This window comes from Lepidochelys kempii, chromosome 15, assembly GCF_965140265.1.
Source record: "Lepidochelys kempii isolate rLepKem1 chromosome 15, rLepKem1.hap2, whole genome shotgun sequence".
NCBI classification, from domain to species: domain Eukaryota; kingdom Metazoa; phylum Chordata; order Testudines; family Cheloniidae; genus Lepidochelys; species Lepidochelys kempii.
Genome location: NC_133270.1, coordinates 8361285 through 8377108, shown reverse-complemented (window position 1 = coordinate 8377108; position 15824 = coordinate 8361285). Strand labels below are relative to the sequence as shown.

General features: G+C 37.4%; 1 protein-coding gene across 4 annotated transcripts in view; it reads left to right on the top strand.

Moving 5' to 3' along the window:
* The window catches only part of MED13L (mediator complex subunit 13L), a 442112-nt gene that overhangs the window by 47035 nt on the left and 379253 nt on the right, over positions 1-15824 (top strand). For all 4 annotated transcript variants that reach the window (XM_073312881.1, XM_073312880.1, XM_073312882.1 and 1 more), the window contains exon 2: positions 6425-6662. In XM_073312881.1, the coding sequence (XP_073168982.1) occupies positions 6425-6662 (238 nt within the window). The remainder of the gene's footprint in view (positions 1-6424; positions 6663-15824) is intronic.

Below are 15824 nucleotides of genomic sequence, written 5' to 3'. Positions count from 1 at the left end.
ACACTGGTTGTGTATAGCGTAAGTTTTTTCCAGATGCCTACCTTCAGCCCATGCCATAAGAAGCTGAAGAATTGCCAGATATTTAATTTCTTGCTTTTCCCTTACTTGTATTTGAGACCTTTTGGCAGTTCTTCTCTATATCCCTTCAACTGCTGCAGGCAAGCTCTTTGAAATCAAGTTAATTGGCTATCAGTTAACTTGGGTTAGCCAACCTGTTTGTACATTCTAATCTGGACACTCCTCAAATGTGTTGGCTAATTTAAGTTAATTGGCAATTGATTAACTTGATTTAGAAGAAGAAAAAAACCTCCATTGTAGATATACATTCAATTTTTCTGACAAAATATGTGACAGAGCGAGTGCTGGATGTGTAGAGATTGCAGAACCAGAAGTGTCCTTGGCTTCCAAGATGCTGTCTCTAGAAGAATGGGAGTGTAATTAATCAGATGGTTGATATCCTTAAAATTAAATAGATGGTAGAGTGAATTGAGATCACTGGTGCCTCTGTTTTTAATGGAAGATCCAGAAGAGAGAAATCCTTGCCTTTCTAGTATTGGAGTGGACTGTTGCTACACCATAGCTGATTATATGGTGCCTTGCTCATCAAGTGCACAAATAGGGATACTCAGTGGGAGGGTGGAGGTTGTTGACCCCTCTCTCTTGGGAGGCTTTTGTACTAAATCTTCACTGATCCTTATCAAAACACACATTACCACGAAAGACGTTATGAAATAGATCTTATCAAAGGAGCTTTATATAGGAATTGCAAATTCTAAAGTCCTGTTGTGTAAACCGTAGCTCCTGAATAATTCTCGGGGTTAAGATTAGCTCCGATCCATAATCGACAGCTATGCACTGTCTTCATCTGCTGCCAGAATAAGGAGTATCCTGGTGGTAAGAAGTGTCAGACATATCTTTGTAGAAAAGAAATGAGCAGGTAATTCCTCATTTTCCTTCAGTGCAGAAGAAAACATCTACACTGATCGCTACGATGCATACACTGATCACTACTACATACTTGTCCCTGAAAAAACTGAAAGGCTTGGAGTCTGCCCATAATAAATTTCAAATATTATCCAACAGTATGCTTTCTGTAATAATAAACAATCTTGTATTTATATTGAGACCATGATAGTGTTAATATTGTCTGTTTTATTTTTCTGTTTTAATAATAGTGTACGTAATCACATTCACAGCACACATTGTTTTTTAATTTAAACATCACTTTGAAACAAGTTACATTCTTAAAGCAATATTTGTGTTTTAATTTAGTAAATGTCTCTAAAATAACCTTAACTACCTAAAAAAAGAACAGGAGTACTTGTGGCACCTTAGAGACTAACAAATTTATTAGAGCATAAGCTTTTGAGGGCTACAACCCACTTCATCGGATGCATAGAATGGAACATATAGTAAGAAGATATATATATACACACACACACACATATACAGAGAAGGTGGAAGTTGCCATACAAACTGTAAGAGACTAATTAAGATGAGCTATTTATTATCAGCAGGAGAAAAAAACTTTTGTAGTGATAATCTGCCTCTTACAGTTTGTATGGCAACTTCCACCTTCTGTGTGTGTGTGTGTGTGTATATATCTTCTTACTATATGTTCCATTCTATGCATCCGATGAAGTGGGTTGTAGCCCTCGAAAGCTTATGCTCTAATAAATTTTAGTCTCTAAGGTGCCACAAGTACTCCTGTTCTTTTTGTGGATACAGACTAACATGGCTGCTACTCTGAAACTTGACTACCTAATAAATACTGTAAATGCACCTGAATTTGTAATTTGTATTTTGCTTAAAAAAAAAAAGTTTATATTTTACATGTTTTGCTTCTTTCTTTGTATCCAGTTTTTGATGAGTAAGAATCGACTTTCCATGTTTGAGTGAACACCCAAAAAAGTGGAATTGTCATATCCTTAATAATGTAATATTTTGAATAAGCAACGTTCCATCTGAAGGTTGACCTTAGAAACTCATATTGAAACTTTAACTCAGCTTCCATTATATATCTAAAATATCAAGTGTGAATGTAAAAATATACATAAATGTTTTTTTATACCCCCTTGTTGCATCTTGTTTTAATACAGAGGGCAAAGGCCTCTGACCACTACTGTAATACAGATAATAACAAGTAAGTCTAACTAGAGTTTGAGTTAAATCTTCGTAAATATGCCTCTGTCAACAGGTGAAATAAAACTTGTGTTTCAAAGGAACTTTAATTTAATTTTGTACTAGTCTCTTAATTTTTTAATAAACCTTACAAAAAAATTCATTAGTCCTAGCATGCACATTTGTTTTTTATACCCCTGGAACCAGTGTTGATTCTGCTGTTTTCAATTAATCCTCTCCTTTTTGTAGAATGTATTTCTTTACATATGACAATAGGTGAGGTGATTACCAAGTGTTGATTACACTTTTATCATGTGAACAGGGTGTCCAATAATGTTGCAAAAATTTGATTTATTTTGGCAACAGCTACAGGGTATTTTTGGGGATTTATGGAGATGCAATGGAAATGTTGCATATCAATAGCTTTGCTGATTTTAAACATGATTTAAAGTGTAATTTCTGAAGGGGAAGAACTATATAAAAGTGAACTGAAAGCAAAACTTTTTTCAAGTTCAGAATGTTAGTTTTTCATCTCTAGTGTCATTAATACTATAATTCGTCATTGTGGAAACTTCTATAATACAGAAATGATGTTTGAGAAAAATGTACTTGTATATTACTATATATAATTAAAATTTATAGTAATTACTAACTTGGCCTGGTCTCTATCAAGCACTACTACTTCTCTGACCTCTCCGTTGCTGAGTTTTCTATCTCAGATTTCCATCTGCAACAGTACACACCTGCTGCCCCCATCACCTTGCGTTGCCATTCAATTTTTCTGTGACTTCAGTCCATCAGTATCTTTTGTTCTTGGTCTCCTCCTCTCTGTCCTCTGTTCCTTTTCTGTCATTGACTGAGGCCTTGTATATGCTCAAAAGATTTGCCAGTATAGTTATACTTGGAAACCCTCCTGGTGTAGATGCAATTATGACTGCTTGTACACTAGGAGGTTTTGATAGCATATCTATGTTGGCAAAAAATCATACTCCATCTAACATAATTATGGTGGCAAAACTTTTAGTGTAGCTAAGATCTTAGTTGTTGCTTTCCTCCACTCCCATGTCCCCACCACACTTAACTCCTTTGCTGCTTTCTCTTGTTACAAGGTCAGCCCTGTTGGCAGCCAGCTTACTCCCAACATCTACTTTTTTCTGTTCTTGAACTCATTTTGCTGAACATCTCTGGCAAAAGTTCTGAGGCCATGCTAACTTCCTCCCCTACAAATTCACTGTTTTTGTTGTTTTCTGTTAGCTGCTTAGCTAAATAGCAATACTTCTTTGCCCTCATTAACTCCTTAACTGTCAACGCAAGTCACCTTTCCCCATCACCTTTGATTCTCTTTTCAAACACAAGCCTCCTTCCTGCTCTTTTTTGTCTTTGCAGGATTTTGCAGATTACTTCATAGGAAAAAATTTAATATCTGGCATGGCCTCCCTATTCCTTGCTCTGCACTTTTCCTATTCTCTTTCACACCTGTAGTCAACACTGAGACTATCCTCAAGCTGTTGTCCAAATTCTTTTCTCTTCATCTTCAAATGCTTTGAATGTGCGGTCTGCAACTGCTTTCCTCCACTTCCATCTTTGACCCACCCCAATCCCAGCTTTCACCCTTGGCTTCCCACTGAAACTGCTCTCACCAAAGTCTAAAGACTCCTTTTTGGTCAATCTCCATGCTGGATTCTATCCTTATTCTCCACAACCTCTCTCTAGTTTTTGTCAGCCACTCCCTACTTCCTGAAATAATTTCCTGCACTGGTTTTGTGGCTTCATCCTGTCGCCTTTATTGCTCTTTTAGTGTCTTTAGTGGGTCGTCATTCTCTTCTATCCTTGCTTTCTTTTCCTCTTGTTTATCTTTAGGCTCTATATCTAAGTGATTTTTTTTTTTTAAATGTGGACCTGACTTTGACTTCCATTTTACGGCAATGACTCATAATTCTGGCTCTCTACTGTCATACTATATGTTCCTCACTTCAATCCAGCATCACAGACTGTCTTACATCCATTTGTGGATATGCAGTTGTCATCTTAAATGCAACATGGCGAAAACAGTCTCTTGTTCTCTTCTTCCCCTGCTTTCTCTGTCACTGTGAGCAGCACCATTGTCCTTAATTCAGCCTTCTCTGAAAGCCACATATTTTAGACAGTGCATGCATCTTGCCTCTTCTTCCTATACAGTATTTCTAAAATCTGTCCTTTCTTTGCCAGCACAGCATAAACTCTTGTTCATGTGTTCATTGTTTCATGTATTGACTACTGCCATCTCCTCCTCCTTTCTGGGTTGGACTACTGCAGCCTTACTCTTCTCAATTTGATTAAAAATACTGTTGTTACCATCAACACTCTTACCATATCAGCATCTTATTTAGTTTCTGTGTTACCTTCCCTTTCCCCTTTATATCGAGGTTATGGCCCCATATCCATTATTTTTGCCTTAATCACTTTTACCCTTTCTTCTAGACCATCTCCTCTCCATAGAAAAAGACACCCCAAAACACATTTTCAGTTACTACTCTATTCTCCTTCATATCCCTTCTTAAGTAGGGTTGCCAGGTGTCGGGTGTCCAACCGGAACGCCAGGTTGAAAAGGGACCCTGGCGGCTCCGGTCAGCACTACCGACCAGGCTGTGAAAAGTCCGGTCAATGGCGCAGTAGGGCTAAGGCAGGCTCCCTACCTGCTCTGGCTGACTGCGGCTCCCAGAAGCAGCCAGTGGAGAGGCCAGGGGGCTCTGTGCGCAGCCCGCGGGTGCGGCCCCTGCAGCTCCCATTGGCTGGTTGCGGAGCTGGTGCTCAGGGCGGGGACAATGTGCAGAGCCCCCTGGCCCCTCCGCCTAGGAGCCAGACATGTGGGCTGCTTCTTGGACTCGCGGAAGGGAACCTGCCTTAGCCCCACTGCACTGTGGACCAGGAGCCGCCTGAGGTAAGGGCCGCCTGGCTGGAGCCCGCACCCTGAACCTCCTCCTGTACCCCAGCCCAAGGTCGGAACCCCCTCATACACCCAAACTGCCTCCTGGAGCCTGCACCCCCTCCTGCATCCCAACCCCTCATCCCTGGCTGCACTCTGAACCCCTTGGCCCAAACCCGGAGCCGCCTCCTGCACCCCCGACCCGTCATCTCCAGCCCCACCCCAAAGCCTGCATCCCAACCCCCAGCCCAGAGCTTCTTCCCATACCGTGAACCCCTCATTTCTGGCCCTCACCCCTAGCCGGAGCCCTCGCCTCTTCCTGCGCCCCAATCCCCTGCCCTAGCCTGGTGAAAGTGGGAGAGAGTGAGTGGAAGGGCAGAGCCTCTGAGAAGGGGGATGGCAGGGGTGGGGCCAGGATGTTCAGTTTTGTGCTGTTAGAAAGTTGGCAACCCTGTTCTTAAGACTCATCTTTGACATGAGGCTTACAAAATTCTGCCTGGTTAGGCAGGTGATGAGGTGTGACTTTGCTTTTTCCATTTCTTATTCACTTGCTCTTACTAATTCCTTTGTAACTGCCATTCCTTGCTTTACATATACCCCTAATTAAAAGTTTAAAACCTATAATCAGCAAGCCCTGTAACTAACAAAGCTGTTCCAGTTCTTCAGTTTTCATTTTCATTGCATGTTTCATCCCTATTCCATACCCTTTCCCCGTTTGTGATTTTTTAGGGCTTGTCTTTACTACGGGCTAACTTGGCACTGCTGCAGTTGATGCAGTGGCATTGATTTAGCGGGTCTGGTGAAGATGGAATAAGTCAATGGGAGAGTACTTTCCCGTCGACCTCAGTATTTCACCTCAACAAGAGGTGGAAACTATGTCAACGGGAGAGCGTCTCCCTCTGACATAGCGCGATGTAGACACATGGTAAGTCGATGTAAACTACGTCGAGGTAAGTTACGTAACTTACATCAACTTACCCTGCAGTGTAGGTAAGGCCTTGGATTGTAAATTCTTTAGGACAGGGATTGTGTCCATTTGTACAGTACCTAGCACAGTGGGGACCGTAACGGAGACTTCAGTAAATGTTTTGGGAAATGCAGTGAACCAGCTCAACATGATGACAACCTGGTTGTTGTGAAACAATGAAGGGTTTTACTATGTTTTGCTCCTAAAAATGTTTTATTCGCTCTAAAAGCTTGTTTGTTCCTTGTTTTGTTAGAACAATGGGGAAGCTGCCCGTTGACGTGTTTAGCCACAGTGGCAGTAATTTTACCATTGTCAATTGAGAAATGAAACACAGGAATTAAAGTACAAAATCAGAAAGAAATAATATAAAACCTGAATATAAATTACATTTAAAGCAAAATAACTTAATGATTTTTTTTTTCCTTCATCAGGCTGAACTCACAGGCATCAAATGGCGTAGGTACAATTTTGAAGGTCATGGGGATTGTGGCCCCATCATTTCAGCCCCAGCCCAGGATGATCCAATTCTGCTCAGCTTCATCCGCTGCCTGCAGGCCAATTTGCTGTGTGTGTGGCGTCGTGATGTCAAACCGGATTGTAAAGAGTTATGGATATTCTGGTGGGGAGATGAACCAAACCTAGTAGATGTGATACATCGTGAACTACATAGTAAGTTGTTTTATTCCTTGTAAATCTCTAACTCTACAGTGGAAGGTTTTAAAGTAACTTTTGCATTTGACTTAGTTACAGTTTATGTATTCTGAATTCTGAAAAGGCATGTAAATTCAACATTGCAGGTGGTACTCATTTGCAAATGAACCATAAGACAAGAATTGAAATGGACTTGGGATACTTGTAGTTTGGCTTGTGAATGGTTATGTTTTAGTGCAAACTCAAATGTGCTTGTAAAGTTAATGTAAGTACAGGTTTAAATAATTTAAAATATAGTATAAGGTAATTAGAAATTAGCTGATAGAACAAAGACACCTGCCCTGTAGAGTCAACTCAAGCCCATGGCATCTCATTTAAATCAGTGGGGTTCTTCATGGTTGCCTAGTCTGCCATGTTGATATCATTACACATTTAGAGCCTAAACGGAGAAAAGATGCAACAGGTGAGTATGACAGACAAAAGGAAGGAAAGAGATAGGGAGGAGAGAAGGGTAACAAAGATCCCACCTCTATTATTTAGGTATTGGACGCCTTGATGATTCTTGGTGGTTCCCAGTGTTTTGTTTAGTTTTTAAAGAATAAAATTGGCTATTCCTGCCTGATGCACATACATGGATCAGAAAAACCCATTGTGATATTTAAATCCCAAGTCTAAATTGCAGGGCTATCAAGTAGAAAAAAATATCATATGGTCTTTTTAGTTTAAGTTGAAGCTTTAACTTACATCCTTTTAATTATACACCACAACCAAATATGCTTTCCCAGCTCCTTGTCCTCAAAGAATGCAAACCTGATTTCTTAAGAAATATAGTTGAGATTTTTATAGTTGACTACTCCCATTAATTTCAATGGAATTTATATGGTTAAATCTCTAGTCAGCTTTGAAAATCTCAGTGTAAGGTTTTTGCATTCCTTTACTATTAGGGGACACTTTTTAGCTGTTCCTTAATTTTCTCCTTAATTTTTTCTACATTGTGTTTTTTCTCCTATTTAACTATTATCCATTTTTCCTATCAGAGATGGACTTTTACTCTTTATATACCTAATTTCCCTAGTTCCATCAACTGTTTAAAAAAAATTGTTCACATTTTCAGGGTGCTCAGTTGCCTAATTCTGTAAACCTTGTTTGAAGGATTTTCAGACCATTTTGGAATCAAAAACGTACAGTAAGGAGGAACTTGCCTCTTGCCATAAGTTCCTCTGTCTGTAGTCTTTGCCACCAAAACAACTATAAGGCAGTAAACCTTGCAGACTAGTGCAAATGTACACTTTGCTGTGTTTGTCCACTGTGCATAGTTGTCCTGTCCCCCCGCATGTAATTTTTGGGGCGTGGCCTATTGTATTGCTGTACTACTTTTATCCTGTTTTGTAACATACTAACATTGTCATACTCACGTCTTTACAGAATTCATGTTTTCATGAATACCAGATTGTTTACTTGGCAATGTAACCCGTGAAATCTCAAAACTGAGGTGCCTTCTGTGTGTCTCTAGCTCTAGGCCTATTTCATGCAGGTAGCAATGCAGTCATGTATAATTAAAGAGATGGCTCAGAAGTGCTACATCAAGCTATTCCACTAATGTTAATTTTTTACGAGGCACCTGTTCGGAGTGAAGGCACGCGTGACATTCCTACTTACCCAGCTAAGCTTTAATAATATATACTTATTCCCTTTATGAAATGTCATTTATTTAATATTTCAAATGCAGTGTGGGACTTAAGTGAGTTAAGTGATCTTTTTATTAGAAGGAAATTGCAGCTTGCATTTTCCATTTTTATTGTAAAAGGGTATAGCTGATTTACACATCATGTTATAAGTAACAACATTATAGTAGTTACTGCTTCCAGAGATAACAGTACCTTGAGACATGTAATTTCTGATGAGCTTGTTTGATATGGTTTGGAATAGCATATAGCAAAAAGAAAATATTATCACTTTGTTGTGGATTTAAATTTGGCACAGGATCAAGGGAATTGTGTTGTCCAGCATTTTATGAAGCGACCAAGAATAAAAATTTTTAAGCGTGATCTAGTCTGTGAATTCTGTACAGTGGCACCTTTCCAGCAGCAGTGTCATACTGACTAAGATTGTATGTATGTAGTCATTTTCACACTGCCAGCATTACTAGGAAAGTGCAGTTGTACTGGAGTACAGCCACTATCACTTTGGGTGATCGTTCTTCTTTACTGCTAAAGATGCCTCAAACAAAAGGGAAAGAAAGGAAGCCTCTGAAACAAAATCATTGTAGGGAGAGATGTGTGGAAAGAGAAGGATGTTGAGGTTAGTGAAGGGGAAAGTAGGAGCAGTTCATGCATTTTCAGTGGAGGAACTACATGGAGACTGAATATGGAAGAGAAGAGAGACCCTGAGAAGAGGGGACAGAAGTACTTCCACTGATTGGATGGGTAGTTGCAAGAAACTGAGAAGTTACACCCACTGCCACATTTAAAAAAAAAAAAAAATTATACCAGTCCCTCGCTAGAACACGGGATTTGGGATCCATGCGCTGTACCGTGTTAAAATGAATTCCAATTAAAGTAATTACATTTGGGATTCATGGCCATGACCGCATTATATGCAAATTCGTGTTATATAGACGCGTGTTCTAGCGAGGGTCTGGTGTATTTATTTATTTGGAATCTTCATCTCCATTTGTAAGAGTATGAAATCACTGCTGTTGGGATTTTGTGGTTCCCAATAGCTTTAATGTGCTTTTCATACATCACAAGCAAGTTTATTACATTCTGCTACTAATTGTCCTTAATTATACTTATGCTGCTTTAATTGTTCAAAAAATACAATATATTGCTATTGTAGTGTGCCATTTAACTACAGTGATTGCATGGTGACTGTTCATCACCTGTCTGGAATTGCAACATCCATTACAGAAAGGAGTCATTTCTGGGGTGGAATAACTGCAATTGTTTAAGAACACACACTAGAACTACAAAATAATTTAAGACAAAAGTAAAGAATCTTATCAACACTGCAGGAGAATTTGCATAGAATGCAATTTCCCAAATTAAAATTGAGACAAGACACTGAGATTAGCATACTGCTGACGAAAGTTCCACTGGATCTTTATTACTAAGTGATCAGCTTTGTACATATCACCTAAAAGATAGCAACTCTGGAAGCACATAGACCCTTAACAGCAAGGTAGGCCACTGGTTCATTATCGACTCTGATAGAGTCATACAGATTTTAACATAAGACCATTGATTGTAATCATTTAGTTTTTTTTAATTAGCCAGACATTGCATATTGTTTTAAAGAGAATGGAGTGATTTTAAATCATGATCTAAAAATTGCATATTAAAAATAATCCGGTGCAGGTTTTGTAAAAATGAATTTGAGAGTTTGTGCTACTGCAACTTTAGATAAAAATTTATAATTAACCAAATGATACTTTTTTAAAACCCACATCAGTTAGATCTTTGAATTTTACAAAACTGCTGTATGAACACATTTTTGTTCAAAAACATTTTTTTTTTTAGAATTAGAGTCCTAATCCTGAAAACCATTAAGCAGGTGTGTAACTTCAGTCACATGAGTAGTCTCATTGACTTCAATGGACTATGTATATGCTTAAATTGCTTGGATCATCGGGGTTTAAAATTGTATTTTCATTAAATACTCTTCTCTTAGTGGACTAATATCTTTGTCACGTTATAACAAAATCATTTTAGTAGTAACAATGAAAAGTTATGTAGACTTTCAATATGTTAATAGAGTTAGTTATTGTGAATTTTTAGTATACACTGACTGAATTGTCAATGGAAAGTTAAAGTTAAGTTCCTAAACTCTAGTTAGGCAACTAAGGGTGGGATTTGCAAAGGCACTTAAGTGATTTGGGAGCACAGTTCCCATCAACTTCAAACTGCAGACCCTGTATGGAAAAATATAATCTGGTTGAAGTATTTTAGTTTTCTTGACTTGTGGAAGTTCAGTATATCAGAAACTGGTATTGGTTGGAGTAATAGTGCACGCCATTTATCAGTTTTGAGTTTTTCTCCCCACAGTAAGGGTATTCGTGAGGTCCTGGGGATTTTTATTTTTCAGAGTAGAACGAACATTTTCAGTATGAAATTTCTTAGCAGAAAATCTTTGTGTAAAGTCTGAAATTCTACTAACAGGAAACCAATTAAAGAAACAAGAACAAAATATCTACTGTATCAATTTAGGGCTATAAAATAAAAAGTAAAGAACTAGCAACATCTAAATAAAATTGATGTAAATAAACATGTGATTTAATAGAAAAACTCCCCCCCCCCAATGGTTTTTATCCATCCTGGTTTGAAACAGAGGAGTTAATTTTATAGAACATTATATTATTGATGCCACAATCATGCTTCTAATTATAATAGTTAGTAGAAAGCTTACATGAGGAACACTTTTTTAAAAGAGCTTTTAAAATAGTGAAGACATGCTTAATATATCCTTGCAGGAGGGAATCCGGTTTTGTTGAAAATTTTCTCTTGATTTATGAGTTTGTTTTTGTAATGTAAGTGCTCTTCTTTGCTTTCACTTATTTTTGGAAAACTGGTGGATGAACATGTAGGTAGTTAAATGCTGCCATCAAATAAATAGTAAAGTTGTTGCTTTTAAACTTTATGCAAAGTTTTTATGGATTATGGAGTAGCAGTTGTGACTTTTTTCCCTATAAGTTTGTTTGCACACACCCCGACCTCCTCTATACCAAACTGTTTTTTAAACATTGCAGTCAGACTATAGATACGTATCTGTGGGGAGGAAGGGAAGATAACTTTTTTTTCTAACCCTGTCTTTAAAACAAAACAAATTAACTGACATTTTGGGTGGGTGGGAGGAAATTAGATGTCATTGCAAGTTTGAAAACTTTCAAATTCTTTTTTGTCATTGGATATCTTCAGAAAGAAAGAGGGTCTGAAAGTTCCAGTTTAGTTTATGGATTCCATTTTATGTGTTTGTGTCTTTTGACACTGTAAATCCAATGTTAATTAAAAAAAATGTTCTGAAATAAGACCTTAAAGTTCCTTCAGCATCTGGCAGATCTCTCAGGAACATAGTGTGTGGCAGCCTCTGTGTATCTTAAAAAGCATGTAGAAGTCCATAAACAACTTATTTGCTATCTGTTGCATAGGTCCTGTGCACTTTTTAACCCCATATTACCTCCTCCTCACCTTAGGAAATAGGTATAAAGTTCACAAATGAGCATGTTAATAGTCTGTAGTAAAGCAAAACTTTTAAGATTTAATGATTTGTGAAAGGGTTAACTCCCCTGGAATGTCTTGTGGCTTTGTCTATGTACTTTTAAGTGTGCAGCCTACTGATGTGGGCATCTTAAACCTTGTCCCCCACTGTTTATGTGGTATAGCACTTATATGAACCATGGGAGCATACAGGGTTTATGGTGTGCATAGTCACATAGAATAGAAACAATGCTGCTGGATAGGTCCTTGATATCTATATGAAGTTTAAGAGTAGGTATTTTGTATTGCTGTTCGAAGATGAATTGGAAGGTACGTGTCTGTTTTTGTACATTTTATTATGAGCAGATGATGCATACACTGATTGTACTGTGCAGTAGTGATATGCTACACACATGGTTGAAGCTGTGTGGTGTAAAGTGTGTGTAGGGAAAGGGGGTCAGAGTTAAGTTTGGGTTTGATACTTCAGTGGTGCTTGATCATAGGTGCACTTAGCTTCTAATTTGGTGGTTTAATTTATATTACTGTGCCTTTTTATACAAAGCTGTGTAAAACTGTTAATTACCTATATGCAGTATGGGCTTCCATAGCGTTACCACAAAAGCTGTATGGCTAGATTCATGGTCAAGAGACCTTACTGTTAAGATTAGGCTGGCTGCTCTTATTTCTTGAGGTCTGATTTGTGGGAATTCTGAAAGTGAACTTAAAACAATCACCCAACACAACAGTGGGTTTGTTTCTTTAACTTAAAAATCCCATCTGGTTCTTCTTTGGAAAATTCTCCCTCCTGTTAAAAGTAGACAGTGCAAATAAGATCCAAAAGAAGATTGGAATGTTCATTGTGGGGGACATGTGCCAAGTCTTTTTGGCCCACTGATGTCTGAGCTAGAGGTTTGCAGACAAAAGGTATAAATGTTCAAGAAGAGTCTTATGCTTGCTACTAATTACCAGTTCTGTTGCTTGAAATTGTAGTTGGCTTTCTTGGGTGCTTCAATAACAACAGAATTTCCTATTCCCATTAGCTCAGTGAGGGTGTGAAATCTAATCCATTGCTTCCTTTTCGTATCAGATTGCCCTCCTAAATACCATAGATATCTCCCAGAGAGGATCTAATCTGCAGTACCTAATGTCAGGTTTTAGAGTAGGAGTTTGGTTAGTCTGTATCCGCAAAAAGAAAAGGAGTACTTGTGGCACCGTAGAGACTAACAAATTTATTTGAGCATAAGCTTTTGTGAGCTACAGCTCACTTCATCGGATGCATTAATAAAATGGTCCTTCCATTGGTGATAGAAACGCATGCATGAAATCTGCCAAATTTCTAATTTTACCATTGCATCTGGGGGATTTCCTTGCACTCATTAAATGTTCACACTCTTTGTATTATATTCCTGTTGATCCTAGTCCCCATTAGTTAATAGGGGGCGTCCTCTCTGATTTACATTGTCCACTTTGGCTTTGAATCAGCGTTGCAAGTGTTCATGGAAAATGATGGAAGTCATCCCAACTGTGTTGACGAAGGAAAAGGCTCAGGTATGATTCTCTATCTCTGTACTGATTCATCAAGAATTCTACTTCTGATTCCACAAATGATGTGGACATATTTGTTCATATGTTCCAGGAATTAAAGTTTATAGTAAACTGTAATGAAAAGTTTCTTATCTGTAGCGCAAGAGCTGGTTTATCTAAGAATCCATTGTCAGATTCTTCCTTTCCTAAACATAATTGATCAAGTTTGCCCTATAATCCTGTATGTCAAACCCTTTGTTTCCTGTGGTTTTAGTCTTTTCTTTCGCTATTGTTCTCAGTGTCTGATTCTTGAGACAGACCCTTGCTTTTACATCCAGTCCAGTAGTGTTGCACTTCCATGAATCCTTTGAAGATATTCTCTCAAACTGAGGATACTGATAATTGTACAATATTGGTTGCAGGATGTTAGTGTTTTGAAGGAAATTCCGTTACAAGAACCAAAATGGCTTATTCTTTGCAGGTAAATCTTTAGGGGTAGAGAGCTTATCTGTGGTTACTCAGTACTTTTACTTGATTTGGCGATACAGTTAAAATCCTGCCTCTTTTGAAAGATGGAACTGTGGTTTAGTCCTGCCCACAGGCAATTGTGTTGTAATGAAGTGTGCTTACACGAGAAGGAATAAAATCTAGCTAGAAACAGAATTTTGTATATCTTTTGAAAGCTTTTCAGTTTAAAAAGCAGATGTCAGTATCAACTAAATAATGATTACTATTTAATGTAAAAAATACTAAGGTATAGCTGAAAATAGTGGTAATTTAGAAGGTTTGAATTGTGAGGGTAGAAGTTACAAGGACCTTTGTAGTGCAAAATTAAACAAATCTCACTACTGGAAAGCCATTAGTTATTGAAAAATCTGTCTCTTTGCTCATTACTGATGATAAGAACATTTAAGAGATTTGTTTTCTTAATTCTCCAGAACACACATTGTTTTAATAGCTTTGAGATCATTAAATTTTTACTTCTTTCAGTTAACTAAATGAGAATTCATTTTTTTTTAAGTTGCAAAATTGTGCTGTCACCCTTGGATTCTACAGTCCATTAATTGGAGTGTAATCACTGCTAGTTAAGGTTTGGATTAGACAAAATAAACTTTTTTGTAAGAAGGCATATTAAATGAGGCTATTGTGTCCTCATTTGGGATTAAGAAATTGCTTCATGGGAAAGTGCCAACTCCTCTTACACACATGAGATTGACAAGAGCTTTACTATGTCTGTGCAAGATGTCTTCATTTTGTTTTGTTTCCCCTTTTAAACAAGTCTCCCCCCCACCTCCCAAACTCTTTAGAACTGGTTTTATGTTACATGCAGCCAGTGTATAGTTCATTTTAATGAATCCATCTCATTTCTAAATGGGAGAATCGTTGAGAATTTTGTTTCTGGTTTTCACATAGGCACTTGGATATTCTTTTTTCATATTAACAAAAATATTGGAGGTTTATAGTTGTCATGTAAGGGAATATATATACTTCCACATCAACAGCTTGTAGTTAATGATGCATCTTTCTGAACTGATTGAAGAAACCACTGAATACATTGATGTTTTCTCCCCACATAATTTGTAGTATGTGGTACTTCAGATTGCTTTAATTTCTGTTGTTAGTCAAGGCCCACGTGTCAGGTACTGTAATCTTTTTTTAGTATTGCACTTTTAATCTTTTCATATTTGAAGTTTTCTTTTGAAACTGTTACAAAGTGTATTATAACTATAAAAGGGAAATTTCAGAAGAAAAACTATTCGTAATTAAAGGTACCTTTAGAGACTACAAAAGTAAACTCTTCCCTCTCTGTTCCTCCTCCTTCAAAGTTTCAAGCAGAGAGTGCGAGGTATTCAAGGATCTTAACTATTGCAGAAGTTTTATTAATCTCACAAGAACTACATTAACTACTGTTTTCCTGCTACTTTTTTTTTTTTTTTGGAAAAAGTGAGATTGTATCTGTTGTAAAATAGTAACTTCCATTGTGCACTGGTTATCTAAATGATTTTTGTGTATAGCTATTTCAATAATATTAGATTTAATAGGTGGTTATATATATCTAGGAAGGAAAGTAAAATACAGGATTCTGAATTTGATAAGCGATAGATGTTAACTTTTGTAAAAATATGGCAAGATCATCTTGAAAATCTTTTAAAAGCTAGAAAGAAGTACTACTACTAAATTAGAAAGAACTATTAAACAAAAAGTGCTTGGAATTAACTAGAGTGTTGAGTTGAAGTTGAAGTCCAACTTTTGAATGTAAATAAAAATCTATGTTTTACCACAGGCAGCTCAGTGAACCAAGTAATTAGTTTTTTCCATGAAAAATTAGACATTATGCTGGGGCTTCAGCAGAGCAGTATGTAAAGGATTTATATGCTAGTTATATTAAAATTAAACAATCATTAAAAGATTGTATTTTAAAAGTGCTGCTTGAGGGGAAAACGAAGAAATCTAATCAGAATTT